Genomic DNA, 23,600 nt, shown 5'->3' on the forward strand with positions numbered 1-23,600 from the left:
ATAATATCAGACTACAGATAATTAAATTACAACAGTTCTTATAGTCCAATTTTTGTATTATAGTGCATTGTTGTGTCATTCAAAACATATATATATATATTTTATATATATAAGTATTTTCTAGCCAAAGTATGCGGTAAAATATCAGCTGGTGAGATAGCAGGTGTATAAAAATACGAATTTTCGTAACGGGATCAAAAAATCAACTAATAGACTCGTACGTGAATTAAACTGCGGCATTGTAAACGTTTGTGGTATGTTTTAAACTATCCATTCGTTTTTGTTTACTGTATATAAGCGCGGGTGCGTGTGTATGTGTGTATATGCACCTGTGTGTATATATACTAAATACGTGTGTGGGCATAAAGAGGGAAGACGAAAAAATGCAAAATGACAGAAAAGATAAATACTCGGACAGATACACATGTAAATGTTTTAGTATTGTATCATAAATTTTCAATATATAATTTCGACTTTATAATCTATTTACATAACGCCGCTTCATTGTTTTTAATAACAAAGTTTGAAATATCATTACGAAGATAAATAATATTAAAAATCTCTTTGAACACCTGTCTTCCTCGGCTTAAGAGAATACGATAATCAGATCATGTGATTTATTATATACAGAGAAATCTGCTCTGTGAGTGTTTGTATTGGCAGATATGTTTCACATACATAATTTACAATATGTTTAGCAAAAACATAAATTGAACGGGTATACACATAACCGTACATATACGTGTATCTATCTATCTATCTATCTACCTATCTATCTATCTATCTATCTATCTATCTATCTATCTATCTATCTATCTATCTATCTATCTATCTATCTATCAATCTAGATAGATAGATAGATAGATAGATAGATAGATAGATAGATAGATAGATAGATAGATATCTATACATATGATGTAGATATTGTAAGCGTTTTGACAAGAGATCTAAATATATTGCAGTTTTAAAGCAAGATCTGGAACATGTAATTTCATCTTTTCTTATGCGATGCAAATATAATCTTTGAGGAAGGAAATCAAAACATCCATGATATTTCAAAGTTAAAAACAGAGTGTAAAAAAGAATCCTCCATCTTCCTTCAATCAAGCAAAGAAAATAGTCTAAGAAAAATTCTCTCCCAGGGAAACATCTAAAGAGAGCTTTTGATAGCCGTGTGTGTATGTGTGTGTGTATGATATATTTATACATATATATATATATATATATATATATATATATATATATATATAATATATATATATATATATATATATATATATATTCATAGTTATATATAAAAATGTGTCCGTTTATGTATATGCGTTTATTCCTTTAATGAATCTTAAGCTGAAATGGAAACGTAGCTACCGATAAATAAATAATAACGTATACAGAATGTCGGTTAAATATACCCCTTAGACGGAAATAGAATCTAAAGTGTATATATACCCGATATATTTTACATGCTTTTATTTACGTAATGACAGCTTCATTTTGTATTTTAGTTCCATAAAACGGAACTTATTTTCAGGTCTTTCTTTCTCTCTCTCTCTCGCTCGCTGTTTCCCTGTATATTTATATATGTATATATATATATATATATATATATATATATATATATATATATATATATATATATATATATATATATATAAAACAAAATAGGTGTATTCCACCCAGGAAAAAAGATAGGAAAATTTGTTGTAGAAAATTTGAAAGACTTGTAATTTTTTTAAAGGATATTTATTTACATATATCAAATTAATTTGAATATTTTTGGTTTATCAATGGTAAAAACCTCAAATTAGGAATTAGAAAATCATGTTTAGAAGTTTCAATAAAGACAAATATGATTTAATTGTTCATAACATTCAATAAAATAAAAAATGTATATCATCTTGTTTAAATGCAATACATTCAATGACGTTAGAAGTGATCGATAAGAAATGTGGATAATCAAAGGTTCGGTCATACTGATTCAAGAGTCACTAATATCAAATATGATTTAAATGCTCACAACATTCAATAATATAAAAAAATGTGGATCATCTTCTTTAAATGTACAAAATTCAATAGTGTTAGAATTGATGGATAAGAAATGTGGATCACTGAAGTTTCGGTCATACTGAGTTAAGATGAAGAAAAAAATGGGAGAAATGAAGATAGTAAAAAGGTTCGTTTACAGCTTCTGTGTTTCTTTTTCCGCCTTGTGTAGGGATTTTAGCTTGTAACGGCGTTATTTTGGAATCCGGTGTATTTATAATTTTTTTTCCGTGAACAGATTTGATTTTTGATTCGTTAAAGTACTGGTGACGTCCTCTAGTGGTCAGGTTTGTCTTTCTGCCTAGTAGGCTTCGCTGTGGTAAAACGGTCATAAATCGTTCCAGTTGGTTGATTCTCTTAAAGGGTCATTTTGTTGTATTTGCAGAAGTTCGGTTCTGATCGGAGGTAAAATTTCATTAGTCTAGATTTAGGCGACGTCAGCAATTGGTGTTTGTAAATCTACATAGGTCTATAGTTAGGTGACGTCATCAACAGGTGTTTGTATGGTGTTATTGTATAGTGATTTGGAGTTGCGTTTGGAAACACGCGTGAAAGACTGTTACCAAAGTTGTTTTTTAAAATTATGTCTGTTGTATCTGGTTGTTTTTTGAGGAGAAATTGGGTATTTTTTCCTTTTTCTCTTTAGTAATTTTTCTTCTTTCTAAAGGATATTCAGCTGTAGTTTATATTTTCTAATGAGTATGTTTTCCTTATGCAAACGGAATTGGGTTGAAGTGTTTCCGGTGCATTGATAGAGAGGGAAGATTTTGTATTTCGGGTTTATGTTCTAAGTGTTTTCTTACGGGAATTTCCCTGGTCGTAGGGTCCTCGATTTGTTGCCTGTGTGGGAGAAGGACGTTCTGTAACCTCCACCCACCGATGACTTGAAGATTCACCAAGCTCGAGAGATGTTTCTGGCGAACTGACAGGTGAACCTCGATGAGATGACATTATTTTGCATACGAAGCAATCCACGCTTAGCTTCACTTCCGTTAAATCTTTGTGAGAGCTTGCCGAAAGGTATAACCGCAATCATGTTGAGATCTGTCAAGGCATACTCGAACCTATAACGATGGGCAAGGGTGGGGTAAATAGTCACAGGCGATGAAACCCGCATCTATCACTTCGAGCCATAATCCAGAATGCAGAGTATGGAGTGGAAAGACACGAAATCGCTAGCAATAAAGCGTTTCAAGTCTCAGCCTTCAGCAGAAAACATAATACTAACCGTTTTTTTTTTTGTTTTTGACTGTACTGGAACATTACCTGCAAAAAGGAATCTACAGTCACAAGCGTTGGCTACACTGAAAAACTGCAAGTCTGTTACTCTGAACTGTTTCTCGTGCACAACAGAGATAACCCAAACTTTACTCGTCAGCAAGATATAAGGTAACAAATCGTGATCGAATCTAGAATACGTCATTGCACCTTAATCATGACGAGTTTTACAACGAGAGCCTTTACGATCGTCTTAATTACTGGGCCTCACTTAACGAAAATATGCCGTTCATATAACGGGGGCAACATGCTACTGGTTATCGCTTTTCATCGAAGCTAGGAAATACTTTATGCTCCAACAATTTTGAATTTCTTTAAAAAGGTTTTTCAAGGCTCACTGTGATGCATTATTCACACATCTGCAATGATACTGCCGCTTTTGTACACAGAGACATATTAGACTGCATGCAGAAAATTGCAAAACGTCCAATTGTTACAAAATCACTTACAGTCATGATCCAGACTAAGGCACTGGTGCGCTGAGTCCTTTCCACACTTTTCTGGTGTTAGTGTACTTAACTTGTGCCCTTGGAATTGACTGGTTTCATGCCACATCCGCTTTGACTTCGACGCCCACTCATCTCCCAACTACAATCTCCTGCGCCAAAGTTAACCCTACACTTAGTTCTTCCGGTTATTATATCCGACGTCTGGAATTTTAAACTTTCTTTCCTTCTTCTTATATCATTCCTGAAGGTTCAGCCTTTCAATGATCCTATCATTTGTAAGCGTGTGTGGTATGGCAATTGTTTTAGATGTCTACGTAGTGAGAAGAAAACTCAGATACTCTCCTGGAAGCGAAACATCGCTCATGTGAAAGCGAAGGAAGAAAGATCTGTACCAGCACTAGGATGGTATTACTTTATAGCTGTGTGAACTGGAACATAGTAAAATTTAATGCTTTGATCAAGGACTCACGGAAATAATCGGTTCAGAAATTGAAATCTTGAACTTATAATCATGAACACACCATAACCACTTGACCATGCGCCTTCAAAATGACTAATTCTTGTCAATCAGAGCAAAGGCAATAACATTGAATTTTAATTAATTATAATTAAAACAATATTGAATGTAGTAGGCCGTGTGTCAATCATTAGCAGTACATTTACACTTTTAGACATGCTTCAATATGTTGGATCTTTTGCAACATATCTTAGATGAGAGAAGAAGTATATAGGAGTTCTTATAATGAACATTTACGTTTACTCTAAGTAATTCTTCTAACGCATGACAATAGGGACCCTTTATCGTGTTGTTCCCTTCCCAAGATTAGCACCAAAATCTTGTATTCCATAAAGAACACATTAAGCAGTGAAATGTTACAAAGCTCAAGAACGTATGAAAGACGGAGTTGAATGCATTTCGCCATATGACTGCTTAAAAATATTTGTCATAGGGTTAACCATTACACCACCAACATCAACGAAAACCATAACTACTACTACTTCTAATTCTAGCTATCGTGGCGAATCATTATGTGATCATTTGTCTTGATAGGAATAGTGGTCAAAATTTCCTCAAACCACCGTCTTAAAAAATGGATGGACACAACGAATGATAAAGTTCTTTGTATATCAAATGAAAAATCATTATCATGGATGGAATAGTTCATCCTATTCTGCTCAATTAGAATTGACCTATAGTGAAACATCAGCATCAGCAACTAATTCGCTGTATTCTTAATGAAGTAAATAATTGAACCATTTATTTTCCTTCTTTCTATAACGCGTGCACCAGACTGTATTTAAAGTGTCTGCTTTGCTCAATAAAATCATCTCGAAGAGAAATGGTTGCTGCCTTAATTCCACCTTTCTTACTTTTTTCTGTGACATTGCCGTAGCGGGAGACTGTTCTCTCTGAAAAGCACGGCCGTAGCAACAGAATTGTTTCTCTTGTGGTATGAGCAGTTCCCCCATTTTGCTGGAACCATGTGTGAGGTATACTTTGAATGGCATTCACATTTCCCAGACTTGACTAGCCCGGATTGTTTCTTGCAGAAATACCCGAAAGTGAGGGTTTACATCAACAAACCGGAGACCTGGTGGAACTGAAGAGGAACATCAATATAGAAATCCGAGAAGTGGGATCTCAAACGCTTGATGATGGTGTAATTTCTGGAAAGAGCACGGGCTTGCGAAGCCGAAAATGGCTGCTATTTAAGGGATGTCATATTTCATATGCGATGTACTGATGTTGCAAAATTTGACTTTGGCACATTACTTTCCATTAAGTACTTTATATTGTATCAAAATTTCAATTATTTATATGTAAAGTTAAGGTTGTTATTAAATATTGAATCCCACCCGTTACTTTTGGGACACCCTGTTTAAGGCAAAGACTATTTCAGTGTATTCTATAACACATTTTCTACTTATCTATAACCAATCACAGAATTTCCATAATTTGCTAATAGAAACCATAGGTACATCATATGGTGAACAATTTATCATTTTTCTCTTGTTACTCTAACCCCACTAAGGGTCAGAACACCAAAGTATATTAAGTTTCCAAGTCTGTTTATTTACTAAAATAGTGAATCGTAAAATCAATAAATCAACAATTCGCGATGTTCTACGATTGTATGTATTTGTGTTCAATAAGAATGTAACATTTTTCAATATTTTTCAACATAGCTAATGAGCCAAAGTCAAACCCCACTACATAGTGACTTGACGTTGTAGCAGTAGCAACCAAATCTCTTTCGTCGGGTTATGTAATCCTAAATATATTATTTCAGAAAATAATTACAATTAGGGATTAGCCAAGAAAACTTTTGATCATAGGTGTGTTTATCAATTCTAAATTGTGATGAAACAACTAGAGAAAAAACAAAATGCCAGTAATAACAACGAAAACCATATCGATTATATCAGCAACAACAGTAATAACTATTGCAACAGCACTAAAAATATGGAATAAATAGTTGTGATAACCCCAGAAATAGCAATTACAACACCAGCACTACTTAGTGTTTAGAAATAACAGCTGAGCAGCTTTCAAATCTAACCACTCCGTATTGAAAGAACGCACTGAATAATTAGCGTTTGGTCACATTTGTTCAGCGAAAGCTGACTTGGAACTGAACAACGAATACCATCACCGTCTTCATTAGAATTACACATTGATTAGTTAATGTGGTTGTGGCTGTAGAGTGTTTGAGAAAAAACAAGGGATAGAGATGGATGGAGTGACTTTAGTCATAGGATTGCACGATTAAAATTGATGTTTGTATTGTAATGGAGGGAAATGACAATTCAGATCACAAAGAAACAGCAGAAGTAATTGTATTCCTCTAAGCTACTCTAGTTTAAAGCCATCAATTGTTTTTCAGATAGCTTAATTAATATTCTGTACTTTTTACTTCGTACGTGTCATTCTCAGAAATGATATATCATTATATTGTTGAAACTAGTACTGTTCGTCTAAAACTATAGTTTCTCTCCTGTAGGCTTATGATTTCGTAGAAGTTTGGAAAACAAATATATTATTTTTTATTTCATTTTATGTTCAATTGGTTCAAATTTATTTCATTTTTGCTATTCTTTTTTACGTCACCTCCAGCTTTACATTATTTCCAACTTTATATGCTATCTTTGAGATACACAATATAGTAATAGAAACAGATTTGAGGAAAGTTGTGATAAATATTCCAAGAGCAAAATATATTATTCTCCATATATAATAAAGTGTATTACTTTCAGTGAGATGCAATACTATTAAGTTTTAAACCTCAGTGATATATATGGTGTATAATTCTTCAATTTCATCCCTCCAGTATTCAATTATCTTGTATTCAACAGCGTAATTAACTTTATGCTTTAAGCTATTATAAGCTTATTATCTTGAAGACTAGTGAATACTTTGATTAATGATTAACGTTTCTAGATATTTGCAAACCAATGAGAATGTTTCCAACAAAAGTTGATAATTCGTTACTATTTTAAATAATTAGGATTCAGAAGTCATTTAAAAATATTTCAACTCAACAATTGATATTAATCCTCTTTATAAGAGGATTATAATTACTTTCTTTTCATATTCAGCAACAGAATCTAAGTTATGTAAGTAATAATGTTAGTCATCTTGTAAGGGAAACTTGAAATTAGTAAGATAGTCTTTGCATTAAGATATATTTTGTTACTTCAGTAGAAAACTATATAATATTCTCGTGAATGATTTGCAACGAGATGCTTCTGAACCTGACATTCTTTTTCTCTAATACAGTATCTTACACTCCTTGATGAATTAATTTATTGTCATTGGCCGTTCCTAACCATCTCTAGTTTCCTCAGATACCTTTTTTTTTTATTTACGATTATTTCTTAATATTTGTTTTGAAAAATTTAATCTTTTCAAAAATAAATCTCTGATCACTTTGTGTGTTATAGAAGCTAATTCAACGATCAGACATTTTTTACATTTCTAGTCCAAATATGACAGCTATGTCTAGACAGCTATCAGTGAATACGTCTAATTGATAAAAAGAAATTAAAGATAAAATATTAACTTTATAAAAAAATTTTAATTCAATATGTAAACTCTGGCAGAAAATATCAAAAATAATTACATTATCAATTAACTAAGTTCTAAAACTACAAGTCTTCAACCGAATACTAAAGAAATGCAATTGGTCATATAAAACCGACTTTTTAATGATGTATTCCTCCAGGTATTACAATTTATTACGAGATTCTCACAATACATAACCTCAGCTATTCATCAACAACTTTTATTTAAAAAAATCTCATCACAAACGCATATCTATCTATCTATCTATCTCTCTATCTATCTATCTATCTATCTATCTATCTACCTAACTATATACCTATCTATCCATCTATCTATCTATCTATCTATATATATATATATATATATATATATATATATATATATATATATATATTGGGTATGCATGTATGTATATATGTATGTATGTATGTATATATGTATAGGCGCAAGAGTGGCTGTGTGGTAAGTAGCTTGTTTACCAACCACATGGTTCCGGGATCAGTCCCACTGCATGGCATCTTGGGCAAGTGTCTTCTACTATAGCCTCGGGCCGACCAAAGCCTTGTGAGTGGATTTGGTAGACGGAAACTGAAAGAAGCCCGTCGTATATATGTATATATATATATATATATATATATTATATATATATATATATATAGATATATATATATGTGTGTGCGTGTATGTTTGTGTGTCTGTGTTTGTCCCCCTAGCATTGCTTGACAACCGATGCTGGTGTGTTTATGTCCCCGTCACTTAGCGGTTCGGCAAAAAAGACCGATAGAATAAGTACTGGGCTTATAAAGAATAAGTCCCGGGGTCGAGTTTCTCGATTAAAGGCGGTGCTCCAGCATGGCCGCAGTCAAATGACTGAAACGAGCAAAAGAGTAAAGAGAAAAGAGAGTATGTATGTAAGTATGTATGTATGTATGTATGTATGTATGTATGTATGTATGTATGTATGTATGTATGTATGTATGTATGTATGCATGTATCTCATTAAATTTCCATTGTCTACCTATCTCCTTCAATCATATGCTCTCATTTCTTACTTTTTTCTCTTATTATTCGACGTCTGACATGCTGGGGCACTACCATCGTGGTTTTAGATGTTCCCATCAACTCCAATACTAATTTTAGTCTGGTTGGTACTAATTTGATTTTGTGGAAGAGCCATTTCAGCGATTTAAAAACACAAAAAGTAATCTATATACATTTTTCATTAATTTCTAATCAGTACAGTCTTCTGTGAACTCGATATTAATTCAGTTCCACTCTATCTATTGAAAGTCGCAGGATTTATATAAGCCTCGGTGCTTTTCTTACCTTTCTTACTTTCCATAGATGAAATGTAATTGTGTCAGATATGCAATGAACATATTATACCTTATTGTGAAGTAAACCGCTTTCCTGTATCCTCACACGGGTCAGATAAATTGTCCTTTAAGAAATTATATCGGTTGCCACATATTAAGTCAATTGTCAAACAAGTTCAATTGCCAATCCTGTTTTATCAGTCAATCTTCATGGAATAACTAAATCTTCTGATTTGAGGGTGTAAACTGATGTATCATGACACACGGGATTATGAAAATACAGATATACATGTGTGTATGTGTAAGTGTGTGTATGTGTGAGTGTGTGCGTGTGTGCGTGGATGTGTGTGTGTGTACGTGTGTGTGTGTTGTATGTAGCGAGGAAGTCCGCCACGTAACCATTGTGTGTCTTATTCAGCAAAGGTTAACCAAAAACGTGAGTGTCATTTATTAGCGGAAAATCTCTTGATTACATTTACTTGCGCGCGCATATGCATTCATATGTACTTAGATACTTCGGTTTCGGCTAGAATTGGCCCAAGCCATGCCCAACGTATTAGCATTCCAGAAAATACATTTAATGATATTTCATATTACAGTTATTCTTAGGGCACCATAGCCCATTCGAGAAAAGAGTTATTGTTTGCAAATATATTTCCGAGTATAGGTGGTTTCTCTGGAATTTGCCGGCAATATTCGTCCAGGAACCGTCTGAATGCTCTAAGATCTTTTTTCGTCTCTTGTGTGTCTAGTTATGATGTTAAAGAGAGCAGAGCCACTTAAGGTGAACTAGTTCTGTTTCACTGTTACGATATGATGCGAGCATGATTTTAGTAGAGGACGAATGTCACAGGGAAAAAGACTTGGGTGGATTTTAAAGTTTATGCCAACATCATTTGAGTAGTGCTATCGGAATATTTTTCACATCATGTAAATGATATGGTGCTCAAGCTAGCGTTGGAAGGAATAAAGTTTGAGTTTTTCGAGATGATCCCTATAACCAAGACCTGTCATTTAGTCTATTTTTATTGTGATCGATCTCTGAGGAGCTTCAAATATCTCATATTGTGTTTCGTGTAGAGAGATCAGCGGTGTTCAAGGTGAAGGCGGACGAAGGTGGATTAGGGAAGTCTCTTGATCGGGGAGTCCTGATGATTTAGAAGCATGTTTTGCAGGTGTTGTCATCTTTAATGTTCAAGTAGACACCTCAATTTAAATTCTTGTCGATAGTTACTCCGAGGTTCCTAGCGGTGTTCGATACCACGACACTTTCTCCCGAGAGAAGAGTATATATTGGCTTAACTGCAGTCTCTTCATTGATTACAGGGAGCAGATCAGATTGGAGATTCGTCCGCTCTCCTGCCCTGTCAACAACTTTCAGAAGCTTAGAAAATGTTAATGCTGCTGCATTAATGACGTCAATGATGTCAATAATGTAAAAATGAAAAGGGCTGGGCACAAAACTGTGTCTTGTGGTGCTCCATTGATGATTCTTGCCGAGCTTGATCGTACATGACTATTCACCACATGCTGAGTTCTGATCACCAAAAAACATTCAGTCCATATTCATAATTTTCCCTCATATTCCAGTGTTGAGTAGTTTCTTTAATAGGATCCTATGGTCAACATTGTCAAAGGTTGCTGAAGTAAAGATAGATGACGTCTGCATTGGGCCCCTCTCCCAGAGACTTTAGGATGTCGTCAAAACGAAGCAGGAGCTGTATTAATTAGTCCCTGTTTGGGGAGACCGTACTGATTGGGAATAAGTAGATTGGGAAGTGAGTCACTGAAGATCTTACCACTCTGTCAAATAATTTGATGATACGAGAAGCAAGTGAGATCGGTCGGTAATTCACTGAATGCAATTTTTTTGGGGGGAAAACTGGCACAATGGACTAAGGAAATTAGCCAGCGTCGTGACTTTTTCCAGACAATAGTTGATATCGTCACTCCTTCAGGATTTTAACGGGGAACCTGCCAGGGCCTGCAGCTGTGTTGTCTGTAATTTTTGTTAATAGCTGCTAAGATATACGGGGTACCGAATGATATATCGGATAGGGTGTGCTGGGGTTTTGTTTCACCGATGCTGTCAGGGTTAACCACGTCGGATTTGTTGAAAGTGGAGCGGTATCGTTTCTCCAGAATCGCAAACATGTCTTCTGCACCACTATACAGAGTGTCGTCTTCATCTGTCAGAGGTCCAACAGACCCGTTGGGATTGTGTTTATATCAATGGCCCACTATTCTTCTATTTCTCTGTGACTATCGATATTTTGAAGCGGGCTTAACAGTAACAAGAGATCAGTTACTGATAGAGATTTTCAATACGGAGAGCAGAATCAGATATATTATAAAATTTGCGTTGAATAGTACTTCCAATTTCACCTGGCGACGTATTGTACTAGGTGAACAAACCGTTAGTCAAAATTTAAAATTCGATTCAACACGAAATTTATAACAATATACCTTATGTGTACGCATTTGTTGTATGCGATTTTGTATATGAGAGCTGATATGTAAATCTAACATTCTGTAACCTTTAAAGAAAACAGGGTAATTGTCAGTCAAAATAGCGTATGCATGTCTGTCGGCATAAACATTCGTCTATGCAAGAATTTTATGTAATGTAAATAGCTAATTCTCCCTCAAACAACAGCCTTTTGTTTTTTAAAAGAGGAGACTGATTTATATAGCCCAAAATACATTCTGTCTCAAAACGAAAACAGAATGTCACAGGTGCAATATCTCTGACGATTACTTCTCTTAATTATGTCTTACTTGCAATTCGACGACGGCAACATTCTGTTACGATAAACGCAAATACATGGCTATGCAGCTGTGAAATTCACTTCGCAATTACTTGATTTCTGGTTCAATTCCATTGCACGGCAGCTTCAGCAGGTGTATTCTAGTATAGCCCTGGGATGATAATGCCTTATGATTTGAAGCCCGTCGTATAAGCCGTTGTGAGTGTTTTGCGTTTGTTTCCACATTGCTTGACAACCGTTGTTAGTTTATTTACGTTTCCATAGCGAAACGGCTCAGTAATATGAAGCGATGTAATAAATGTAAGTACTGAGGCATATTTATTTAATGAAACATTTCGAGACTGAAACAGGTAAGAGTAAAAGGCAAACGAAAAATGCATGTTAACGTGTGAACGCATGACTATTACATAGCAGTTGTTTTGAATCTAACGTAATTGCATTAATGTTATTGTATATATATATATATATATATATATATATATATATATATAATATATATATATATATATATATATATATGTGTGTGTGTGTGTGCGTGTGTGTGCGTGTGTGTGTGTGTGTGTGTGTGTGTATGGCAGAGAAATTGAAAAGCAAGGAGAAATACAATACGGATTTCTATAAGCCGTTGTAATGAATTTGTAACCTGTGTGTTTTGTAAGAAAACTTTAGGCACAGGTAATAAAATTAATGTACCGTCAGCATGTCAAAAGGCTTTCTATGCAATCACATTAAAATATATATGATTGTACAGTTGTAGGATGATTTGGTTAAATGCATTTTAAATTTAAAGCAATCTATGTTTGGATGTGTTTTTTTAGTACATATTTTTCCGAAAGTGCTTGCATGAATTGCTAAAATATAACTGTATAAGAATGTATATATATATACATACATATATATATATATATATATATATATATATTATATATATATATATATATATACATATATACATATACATATATATATATATTTATACATATATATATATATTTATACGTATATATTTATATATATATATATTCCTTTGTTGATGAGTTAGTCTTTAAGATCAAAGGTAAATTCACTCTTGAACGTCAATATGATAGTAAAAGATGACATTCTACTATGTGTCGTTAGAAGAAATAAGTATAGACACTCATAGGCATGCGTGTGAATATGTACACATGTGTATTAGTGAAATGCGTGATTCATGCTTTGCAACCATTTCATCTAGAAAATAAAAGAGCTTGAGTGACTGCACTCATTCATAATTATATAAAGCTATTCTTCTAAATGTGGGTCTTTGTACTTATGTTAGAAATTATTGTTTAATTCAGAGTATATGCTTATTCCAAGATGACTTTGCCGAAACTTCAGAGCGTTGATGTAATAAACCCAGATACCATATCAAAGCCGCCTTTCTCTTTCATCTTTCATGTTACTTTGATCAGTATAATGGACTGTTACTCCCTCGCACTTATGTTAGAAACAGTTATTACTATAATCCCTTTGTTTTGTTTTTTTTATTTTGCAGCTACAATCTATGCCAGTTTTTTGATTCCTTGCCAAACAGAAAATGCATTTACCTGCGATGAAGCCAGTAAAGAATGTATATCAGCTGAGCAAAAATGCAATGGTATCAGCGAATGCAGCAATGGATTTGATGAAAGTGTTAAGACGTGTGGTAAGTTTTATGCGATTAACTATTCTGCTTACAGTGCAACAAACTGTAAGTAATTATGTATATTATTAACTGTGTATCCGCCCGTCTACTTATCTGTAAAAATATCACTTAACACCGGTTCCTGCCTATGATAAATGTATGGATATGTACATAATCACACACGCATACACAGAGGTTCACATACATGCACACAGAAACACACACACACAGACACACACACATATATATAAATAGACATATATACATATATATATATGTATCTATCTATATATATATATATATATATATATATATATATATATATATATATATATATATATATATATATATATATATAGTTCATAGATGGTAATCAGATATTGTCCTGTGTGTATATATAGATGTGTGTATGTATTTGTATGTAGTAAATTCTCTTTTTGTATGTATATCTCAAATCACATAAAGCTATAAATAATAAGGTGCAATTATAGGTTTAAAGATCCTTTGGTCAGAGAAGTTTAAGGGCGCGCGCGCACACACATTCACATGCACGCACACACATACACACGTGCACAGACTGGTACTCAATGTACTTAATTTAGTTTCTTAGTTTACACGTCACTTTCAGTATTTATGTATCTGCTTTTGCATCTGCTTTGTATGTATATGGGTACTTGCTTACATATTTACGTATGTAGATCTGCCTGTCTCTATATATATGTACACTAAAATAATGTGTGGTGTACTAAGAAATATGTTTCCACTCCATTCGTAACAGAATGATGACTAATGCATTGGACACTAGTAATTAATCATAGCTTCATCGCATAAATAACCTATATCTAATTCATGCATATTAAATAAGGCCACAGTTATATTTTATTTAAAACTATTGATAAAAATGTCTTATAATCTTGAAATTCTTTGAAAATGGAATAGAAACCAACCTCAATATTAGACGTAAATCACTAATGAAATTAAAATCATTCTTACAACGTTTGGAGATTGGAGTGACCAGAGGAAAGCCACATATCCAAATATTGGAAATGCAATATATGCAGTAATAAAGAATTTCGCCAAGCTGCTGTTTATATGATCTTAGATAGTTACCATAAACCTGGGAATTCTTTTGATAGCGTGACCTCAGGATATACTTGCCTTTGTATGTTTTCCAGCAGAACCATGAATAAGGATATCTTTCAGCTTTCCAGTTGTAGAGAAACTTACATTAAATTGGTCATAAGCAAAGTTGGCTTCTTCAATATGCAGTAAGCAACTGTCAATATTTGTTTTGGGGATTTAAAGATTGACATAGTACACTTTAAGCGTTCTGAGAGATAAAGTTGTCTTAATCGAAAGGGTATATCTGTCGATGTGAGTGAAATCCTGGATATAATCATTCCTTCTCTTTTGGTGAACCCAGAGTGGGTAGTAGTATCAATAACAGATGGCAAAATCATTTGTTTTACCGATGATATAGATGAGGTTGATCTAAATTAAGTCAGAACGGAGGATGATCTAAAAGATTAGAAATTCATGATCCTCAGTGGCGTTTACTGATATGTAAATTTGATTATATCCTACAATAGCTACCAAATGCTGTTGTGTACTTGGAGAATAATTTTGTACAGCCACCTGCTAGTTGCCAAAAGATTTTACATCTTGAGAGCACTTTCGGTATCAGTTGCTTTACTTCCTGAACCTCTTCACATATTGGAACTATCGAGACTTCTCAAAAGCATCAGATTATTTTTCTCTCCAGGTCTGTACTGTGTTTGAGTAATTGCCGTTTACATATGCTAATAATGTGTCAAAAGTGATGGCTCTCTCTCAAAATCCTTGATGCTGGATTATTGACTTCTCTGTAGCTAAGTTACTCGAGGTCGTGTTTTTGAAGTTCTTGTTCATGTTGTATATGAACTTATTAATGTGATGCAGTGTAGATTCAATCTTCATATTCTATTTCCATATAGCAGCTTGATGCTTGAAATTTCCGGTATCAAGCGGATGAATCTTTGCAAGAGCCAAAGAAAATGAATGGTTCACAAATAGAACATTAAGACTCTTGGCTCTTTGAGACACACTTTTCTGACAATGCAACATCCTAGTGAGGATGTAAGGGAAAGTAGAACACGGCAGATTTTGAAATCAGAATATAAATAATCGGAAGAAATACCGGAAGACATTTTCCGGTGCCCTAACGATTCTGCAAATTCGATACCTAAGCAATAGTAGTATTAATAATGAATTCTACATAATATTGATAGCAACGATCATAATGATTTCTGATTTAGGGACAATTCAGCAATTCTGAAGAGTGGCGGTTACGTCTGAAGAGTGGCGGTTACGTCTACCCCACTCATTTGAGTCTTTATTGTATCAACAGCGAAACAATGAAAGGTGAAGAAAGCACACCACAAGGTTTTTCTTCTAACGCTGTAACAGGGCCGCCAGCTCGTCGTCTTATGTGGGGAGGGAATATGATAAAGTCGATTAAATCTTCTCCATTATTTGCATTGTACTTTATTTATCAACCCAGTATACGTTATTTATGAAACTTGGAATGGTGAAAGACAAGCTGACTTTAGTACGATCTGGTATCATAACGTAAAGAGTTGCAAATAAATACAACATATATTGTCTGATATCATAGAGATACTGCTACTCACAGGGCTGTCTATAATAGAAATTATAACAAAGAATTTTGCCATGGAAGTAAGGGTTGGCATATTTAAAGTACGTAACAAGTAGCATTTGTTTTATTGAACAACACTCAAATTAATGGCGAGGTCTGTTCCAGCAGGATCCAAAATCAAAACGTAGAGTATCCATACTATATACGGCAGTCACTTATATCTTTTGTTTTGTTGAATGCGCTACTCAGTATCAATTCCAAGCTCGCCAACATTAATATGTGTTGTTATATCAGAAATGTATTTTTTCAGGTTAATGTAAATGCTGAAATATGATAGTAATTAACAACTTTTTAGATGAAATCAAGTGAGGGCGCGTGGCTTAGTGGTTAGGGCATTCGGCTCATGATCGTAAGGTTGTGAGTTCGATTCCCAGCGACGCGTTGTGTCCCTGAGCAAGACACTTTATTTCACGTTGCTCCAGTCCACTCAGCTGGCAAAAATGAGTTGTACTTGTATTTCAAAGGGTCAGCCTTGTCACTCTCTGTGTCACGCTGATTTTCCCCGAGAACTACGTTAAGGGTACACGTGTCTGTGGAATGCTCAGCCATTTGCACGTTAATTTCACGAGCAAGCTGTTCCGTTGATCGTATCAGCTGGGACCCTCGTCGTCGTAACCGGCGGAGTCTTTTTTTGAAGATGAAATCAGAAGTAGAAAATCAATTAAATATATCACTTATTTTATCCACATTGGAAACATCAAACGTTAAGTTTTCATATGATAGGATTCGAACACAGAATCCCTACCAGGTCAGCATTGCCTTTCATCCCTCTTGGGTCGATAAAATGCTATTTTCAATTTTACATCAAGCTCTGCCGTCTCTTACAACTAGTTAATAGCAGATAAGTGTTAACATAGTTAACACATTATTCCCAGTGCCACGTCTTTGTTCTAAACTAATTTTCATCCATGTAACTCGCAAATAGCTAGCTTAATTTAAGATTTACTTTTACACTAACGTCATTAAGGGTGCTGACGAATTCTATCCTTACAGTATCATTTACATTATCCTAGATATTTCAAAGAAATTAAATTACATAAGTTTTGTTTTACATTTGGTGGTGAATGCGAAAAAAAAAACACGGCTAAAAAAGGGAAATATATTAAGCAACACTTCGAATTATTATCGCTCATGAAATGTTACAGGTGAAAACGAATAAAAGGGGGAAGTGATCATAAGACGTTTCTGTAAAATTTCATTTTATTACGCCGATGAAGGTGTACACTGACTGTTCAAAATGTCTCAGCCGCTTCGAAGCACTATAATGACAATTACTTGATACACTTACAAATATATATACATGTACACACACACACGCACTAATATATATATATATATATATATATATGGGTCAAAATTGTACAAAAACGAAAAAGCGAAGGACAAACACAGGGAAAGGAACAACAAATGAGGTGTATTTGTTTGACATTCAGGAAAAATGGAAGCAGTCTTTGATGTGCATCGCTTCTAAAGAAAGCTGAGCCCCCTTCGGTCATGACTGACCATGGGATTGCACCTAGAAAGTTACCCTCCCAGGCTGAAAAGAAACCAACTGCTGATCTCCAACCAACATGGGTTCCATAATGGAAAGAACTGCCTAACACAGCTCCTGCATAACTTTGATTACATTTTGAAAACTTTGGGAGAGCGCTCGAATACTGATGTCATCTTACTTGATTTCAGCAAAGCCTTTGACAGGGTGGATCATAAGATCCTCTTGAAAAAATTATCAAACATTGGTATCTCTGGAAAGTTACTACAATGGATCAAGTGTTTCCTGACAGGCAGAACCCAACACGTTGTAGTCGTAGAAGTAAAATCAAACCCAGCCAAAGTCAGTAGTGGTGTTCCACAAGGCACTGTGTTGGGCCCACTTCTTTTTATCCTCTATATCAATGACATTACTGACACCACCAAGCACAGCAACATAAGAATCTTTGCAGATTATTCCACGCTCCAGAAGGCCATTAATGAAGTGAATGAATGGTCATACCTTCAGGCAGATCTGCTGGCTGTCATACAATGGACGAAAAAGAATAATATGCTGCTGAACGAGGACAAATTTGAGTTAATCCATTTCGGGAAAGAGAATACTGAAACTCCCATACTTCCGTCCTTCAGGTGAAACTCTCATGGCATCCAACAATATCATAGACTTGTGAGTGATTGTGGGCAACAACATAAGGTGGGCCAGTCATATAAACAGCAAAATTGACATGGCCTGCATAATGTGTTCCTGGATTCTCAGAACTTTTCGGTCGAGAGATATCCACACCATTATCCTTCTTTTCTCTACTTTTGCCCGACCACACTTTGAATACTATTGGCCACTGTGGTCTCCCTACCCTAAACAAAGCATCATGAAATTTGATGCACCTCAAAGGTCAATTACAAAAAAGATAGATGGCAAGACAGGCCTTGGCTATTGGCGTCGACGAGAAAATCTCAAGCATTATTCTCTTCAACGCGGTCATGAGTGCTACATCTGCTTCACGTGGAAAATATGCCATCAGTGTTGCCCAAATGATGTTGGCATCGCCTTTAAGATACACCCAAGACTTGGGCCCCGTGCTATCCGCCCACAGCATAAATCATACTCGCATCACATAACAATACAGCTCAATTATTTCACCTCAATTGGTCCCGCTCTCTTTAACATTACACCAAAACACACTAAAGCAGAAATAGCATAAAGCATAAAGTTCAAGAATTCTTTAGACAAATTCCTTCAAAAAATCCCGGATGAACATACTACACCCGGACATATCTCCGTAAACAATAATTCTCTCCTTGAGTGGACCATGCTGTCCGATTCCTGATTTGAATAACTTTGCCAGGTGGTGCTATTAAGTTAGGCATGGCCTGAGCCAATACTGGCCGAAACCTATATATATATATATATATATATATATATAAGAAATTAAAAAAGGAAAATACGCACACTTTGCATAGTTTTAATATCATTTTTTAAATATCGACCGGTTTCGCTATCGCTATTCATGATGTTATGGTTTACTTATTTGAATATGTATTTTCTTAAGAAGAAATTTTGTCCATGTTGTGTGTGATGACATTTACGAGTGAATGACTTCAAAAGTAGAAAAATAAGGGGAGGTAATTGGTTATCGTTATTATTGTTATCACGAATATTACTAGATTTCATCCGTGAACTTTCTGCTTTAACAAAGGACAGTCAGGATCTTATATCTGTACGTTTAATTTATTTCAATATGAAATTGAACAAAAAATTAAGACAGTCTATTCACCTATTGGGATAACAAATTTCATAATATTCTATTAGAATAATATCACATATTGTTTCTTTTTACCTATAGGTACAAGGCCTGAAATTTGGGGGAGGGTGCTAAATCGATTACATCGACCCCTGTGCGTAACTGGTACTTAATTGTTATTAAAATTAATGAGGGTTATTAACTTTACTTCAAACGGTTGAATTTGTTCTCTAGATTCATCATGCTATTATTATTGCTAGCTGGACCCGTGAAAAATTCACGGAAAGCATTAAATATATAATCATCTGTAAGCAGTATACTGGTGCCATGAGAAATGTTTGTATATTATGTCTTTATGTTCTGAGTTCAAATTCTGCCGAGGTCGACTTTGCCTTTCATCCTTTGGAGTTCGATAAATTAAGTACCAGTTTTGTACTGGGGTCGATCTAATCAACTGGCCCACTCCTCAAAAATTTAGGGCCTTGCGATTTTGTGGTTTGCTGGTATGCCGAGAGAGAGGCAACTGGTCACACATATAGGCACACATGTACACAAACACATACCTAGAGAGAGTTGCAGACAGTAAGTGTCAAATAGTCCACAACGAAGTTTTCACCTCTCTCTCCCTGTCTCTCTCTCCCTCTTTCTCTATCTCTCTCCTCTCTTTCCTTCTCTTTCACTTCCTTTTTTTCTCTCTTCTCTCCTATTGATCTAACAATGTGTATACATATCTATGTATCTATTTCTCTTGCGATGAACGTCGTCACCACTCACTGCCTCTTTCACTCTCTCTTTCTTTCTCACTTTCTCTCTCTCTTTCTCACAGTCTTTCTTTTTCTCTTCGGTCCTCTCTGAAACACTTAAAAAAGACAAAACGAACGCCGTCACCACTCCCTATCTCTTTCTCTCTCTCTCTCTCTCTCTCTCTCTTACTTCCTCTCTGAAACATTTAAAACCCAAAACGAATGTCGCCACTACTCACTTTCTCTTTCACTCTCTCTCTTTCTCTCTCACTCTCTCTTTCTCCCTCCCTCCCCCTCTCTCTTTCTCTCTTACTTCCTCTCTGTCCACCTCTCTGTCGCTTTGCCACTTCTTTGAAGTGTGACATACAACACAGGTACATACAAAAACAAAAAGTTAGCGTATTAATATAATTGATTATTAATTATTGCAAAGCTGCAAGAACAATATAACATTCAACTGTATTTATGAAAACTAATTAAAAATTGAATTTATCTATCTCAGAACTGATTAATCTATTATAACCGTAATCCTTTAATATATTACATGGAACAATAATTACTTTCATAATTGTATAAACGATTAACTGAACATAATCTTGTCTCAGATTTAAGTTCGAATTCTATAATTTTAATCATTTTAATTATTTCTCATTTAATTCTCATTTTAATCATTTAAATGCATGTATGTTATTATAATTTAGATGTGTAATTTATTATTTTTGATATATTTATGTCACAACTGTTCGCATAGCATTCTGTGATATACGTTGTACGAGCAAATTTTACGCGCGTGCGCATAAAAATATCTTACTGAATGTTTTGTGTGATCTTGTGGAGGAGATCCATGGTCGGTGACAAAGTGTGTTTCCGCACTGGGTATCAACAATCCTAGTATTTCTCTAGATGTATGTAAACACATAAACATGCCCAAACATACATACACACACATGCACACACACACACACACACACACACACACACCTATATATAATTGTGCGTGTACGAGTGTGTGTGTGTTGTGTGTGAGTGTATATATGTGCATACATACATCTAGAGAAATACTAGAATTGTTGACAACCAGTACGATAGCACATGTTCATAGCGACCATGGATCTCCTGTACCAGATCATATGGAACATTCAGTAAGGCATTTTTTCGTGTGTGGGTGTGTGTGTGTTTAAAACTCGCTCGTACAAAGTGTTTCACAAAATTGTGTATGTGTGTGTGTGTGTGTTTGTGTTTGTGTGTGTGTGTGTGTGTGTGTGTGCGTGTCTGTGTGTAAAAGTCGCCCGTGCGACGTATATCACAGAATGCAATTTTAACAGTTGTGACATAAATATGTCACAAAATAAGGAATTAAACATCCAAATTATAATAACAAATATGCATTTATTTATTTTGAAATGATTAAAACAAGAATTGTGTATGGTAACTATAGAATTCGAACTTAAATCTGAGACAAGATTATGTTCCCTTAATCGTTTATATAGTTATGAAATTAATTATTGTTCCATGTAAAATATCAAAGGATTACGGTTATAATAGATTAATCAATTCTGAGATAGATAAATTCCATTTATAATTAGTTTACATAAATTCAGCTGAATATTATATTGTTCTTACAGCTTTGCAATAATAATAATAATAATAATAATAATAATAATAATAATAATAATAATAATAATAATAATAATAATAATAAAGGATGATGATGATGATGATGATGATGATGGTGATGAATCTAGAGTTCAACCGTTTGAATTAGAGTTAATAACCATCATTGATTTTAATTACAATTAATTGCTCATGTATCTATTTTACTCAAACCTAAATTAATTTCAAAACCAAAAGGATTTATATAAAGAATCAATAATAAAAAAAATAGCAAATGTAATATTCGCTTAAAATTCGAAATAGTTACTACTTGCATGATATTGTATGAAATTTGATCATATCTCAGATTAAAGGATATAAATCTTCAGGATTTTCAGGGGGAACTTTATGAGTTGAATGAAATTCCCTGACTGTGTCACGTTGATAATAATATGCACGTTCGTATAATTAGCTTTGCAACAATATATATTCGGGTTCAATCCTACTGCGCAGTAACTTGAACAATGCTCCTGTGACAACCAAACGCTTTGTGATTTAATCTGGTAAACGAAAACTGGAAAATCACATCACAATATGTGTATGCATACGTATATACATAAATACACACACACACACATATTTATATATATATATTCAATGATAAGGCCGAATTTTATAACTCTGCCTTACTTAAAGAAGGTTATACAGAGAAAGTTACCTACATTAATTCCATTCAATCTTATTCTACGTTTACTAATGCAGACATGAAATCTAGTTGTAACGATATAAACGATAACGATTTTAATTTATACGCCAACACCAAACAGAGGAAGGGAGATAACCCTTATTTAAACCCATTTTTCATTCTAAAGTTAAATCGATGTCTTTCACCAAAAATAAAGCAACTAACATTAAAACTATTTGGTTAATTATTCCTTATGGGAGGCAAATTAAATCTAATCTTCCTTTGCAGTTTCGGGAAGCTATTATTAGGAATTTTCCAAAGAATTCTAGGTATTACACTATTATCAACTCAGACACTGTTCGGATTGGTTTTTCCAATAGAAAAAATCAATTACAAATTATTTCCTCACATAATATTAACCTGTTAAATAGGGATACATTTACTACTAATATTAATTTAGATAATACAATCTATCCCCCTAGAAATATTAATTACAAGGTTATTGTATCTGAAGTCAATTACAACAGAATCAAGTTTATGTCAAGTAACTCTAATTTTAAAAATTCTATATACCAGTGTAAAATTACTTCAGGTACCGATGTCTTTTTTTATATGGGCAGTTCCTCTTCTCAGTTATCTAAAAGAATTTCTAATCATTACTCTAAATTTAGGGATAGGAATAAATGTAACAGTACAGGGCTTAGTAAATTAATTGGGTATCTAAAAGACAATAATAAACAATTTAATTGAGATTGGTTGATTCTCTCAATTTCGATCCCTTATGATAAAGGAAAGGAATTCTGTCTGCTCTGTAATTCTGAACTATTTTTTATTCTTTTTTTCTAAAAATCCCCTTATAAACACGGTTATAGAGCGTGCATACTGATGTAAACATTGGCAGAAACACACAGATATAAGTGATATCTATTATTATATTTAATTTAAACATTAATTTTCTTCTTACATTTCATATTCACTAGATATATCTTTTTCCAAGACTTTAGAGTTTTATTTAATTTACATATCGTTATATACTTCTCATTTATTTGGTTTTTTCTTTCCTTTTCTCATCCTCTTTTTATAGGTTAC

General features: G+C 34.1%; 1 protein-coding gene across 2 annotated transcripts in view; it reads left to right on the plus strand.

Moving 5' to 3' along the window:
* LOC115209347 (G-protein coupled receptor GRL101) overlaps positions 1–23,600 on the plus strand; it is an 804,611-nt gene that overhangs the window by 476,008 nt on the left and 305,003 nt on the right. For both annotated transcript variants that reach the window (XM_029777716.2, XM_036501082.1), the window contains exon 2: positions 13,434–13,583. In XM_029777716.2, the coding sequence (XP_029633576.2) occupies positions 13,434–13,583 (150 nt within the window). The remainder of the gene's footprint in view (positions 1–13,433; positions 13,584–23,600) is intronic.

This window comes from Octopus sinensis, linkage group LG3 (genome assembly GCF_006345805.1).
Source record: "Octopus sinensis linkage group LG3, ASM634580v1, whole genome shotgun sequence".
In the NCBI taxonomy this organism is placed as follows: domain Eukaryota; kingdom Metazoa; phylum Mollusca; class Cephalopoda; order Octopoda; family Octopodidae; genus Octopus; species Octopus sinensis.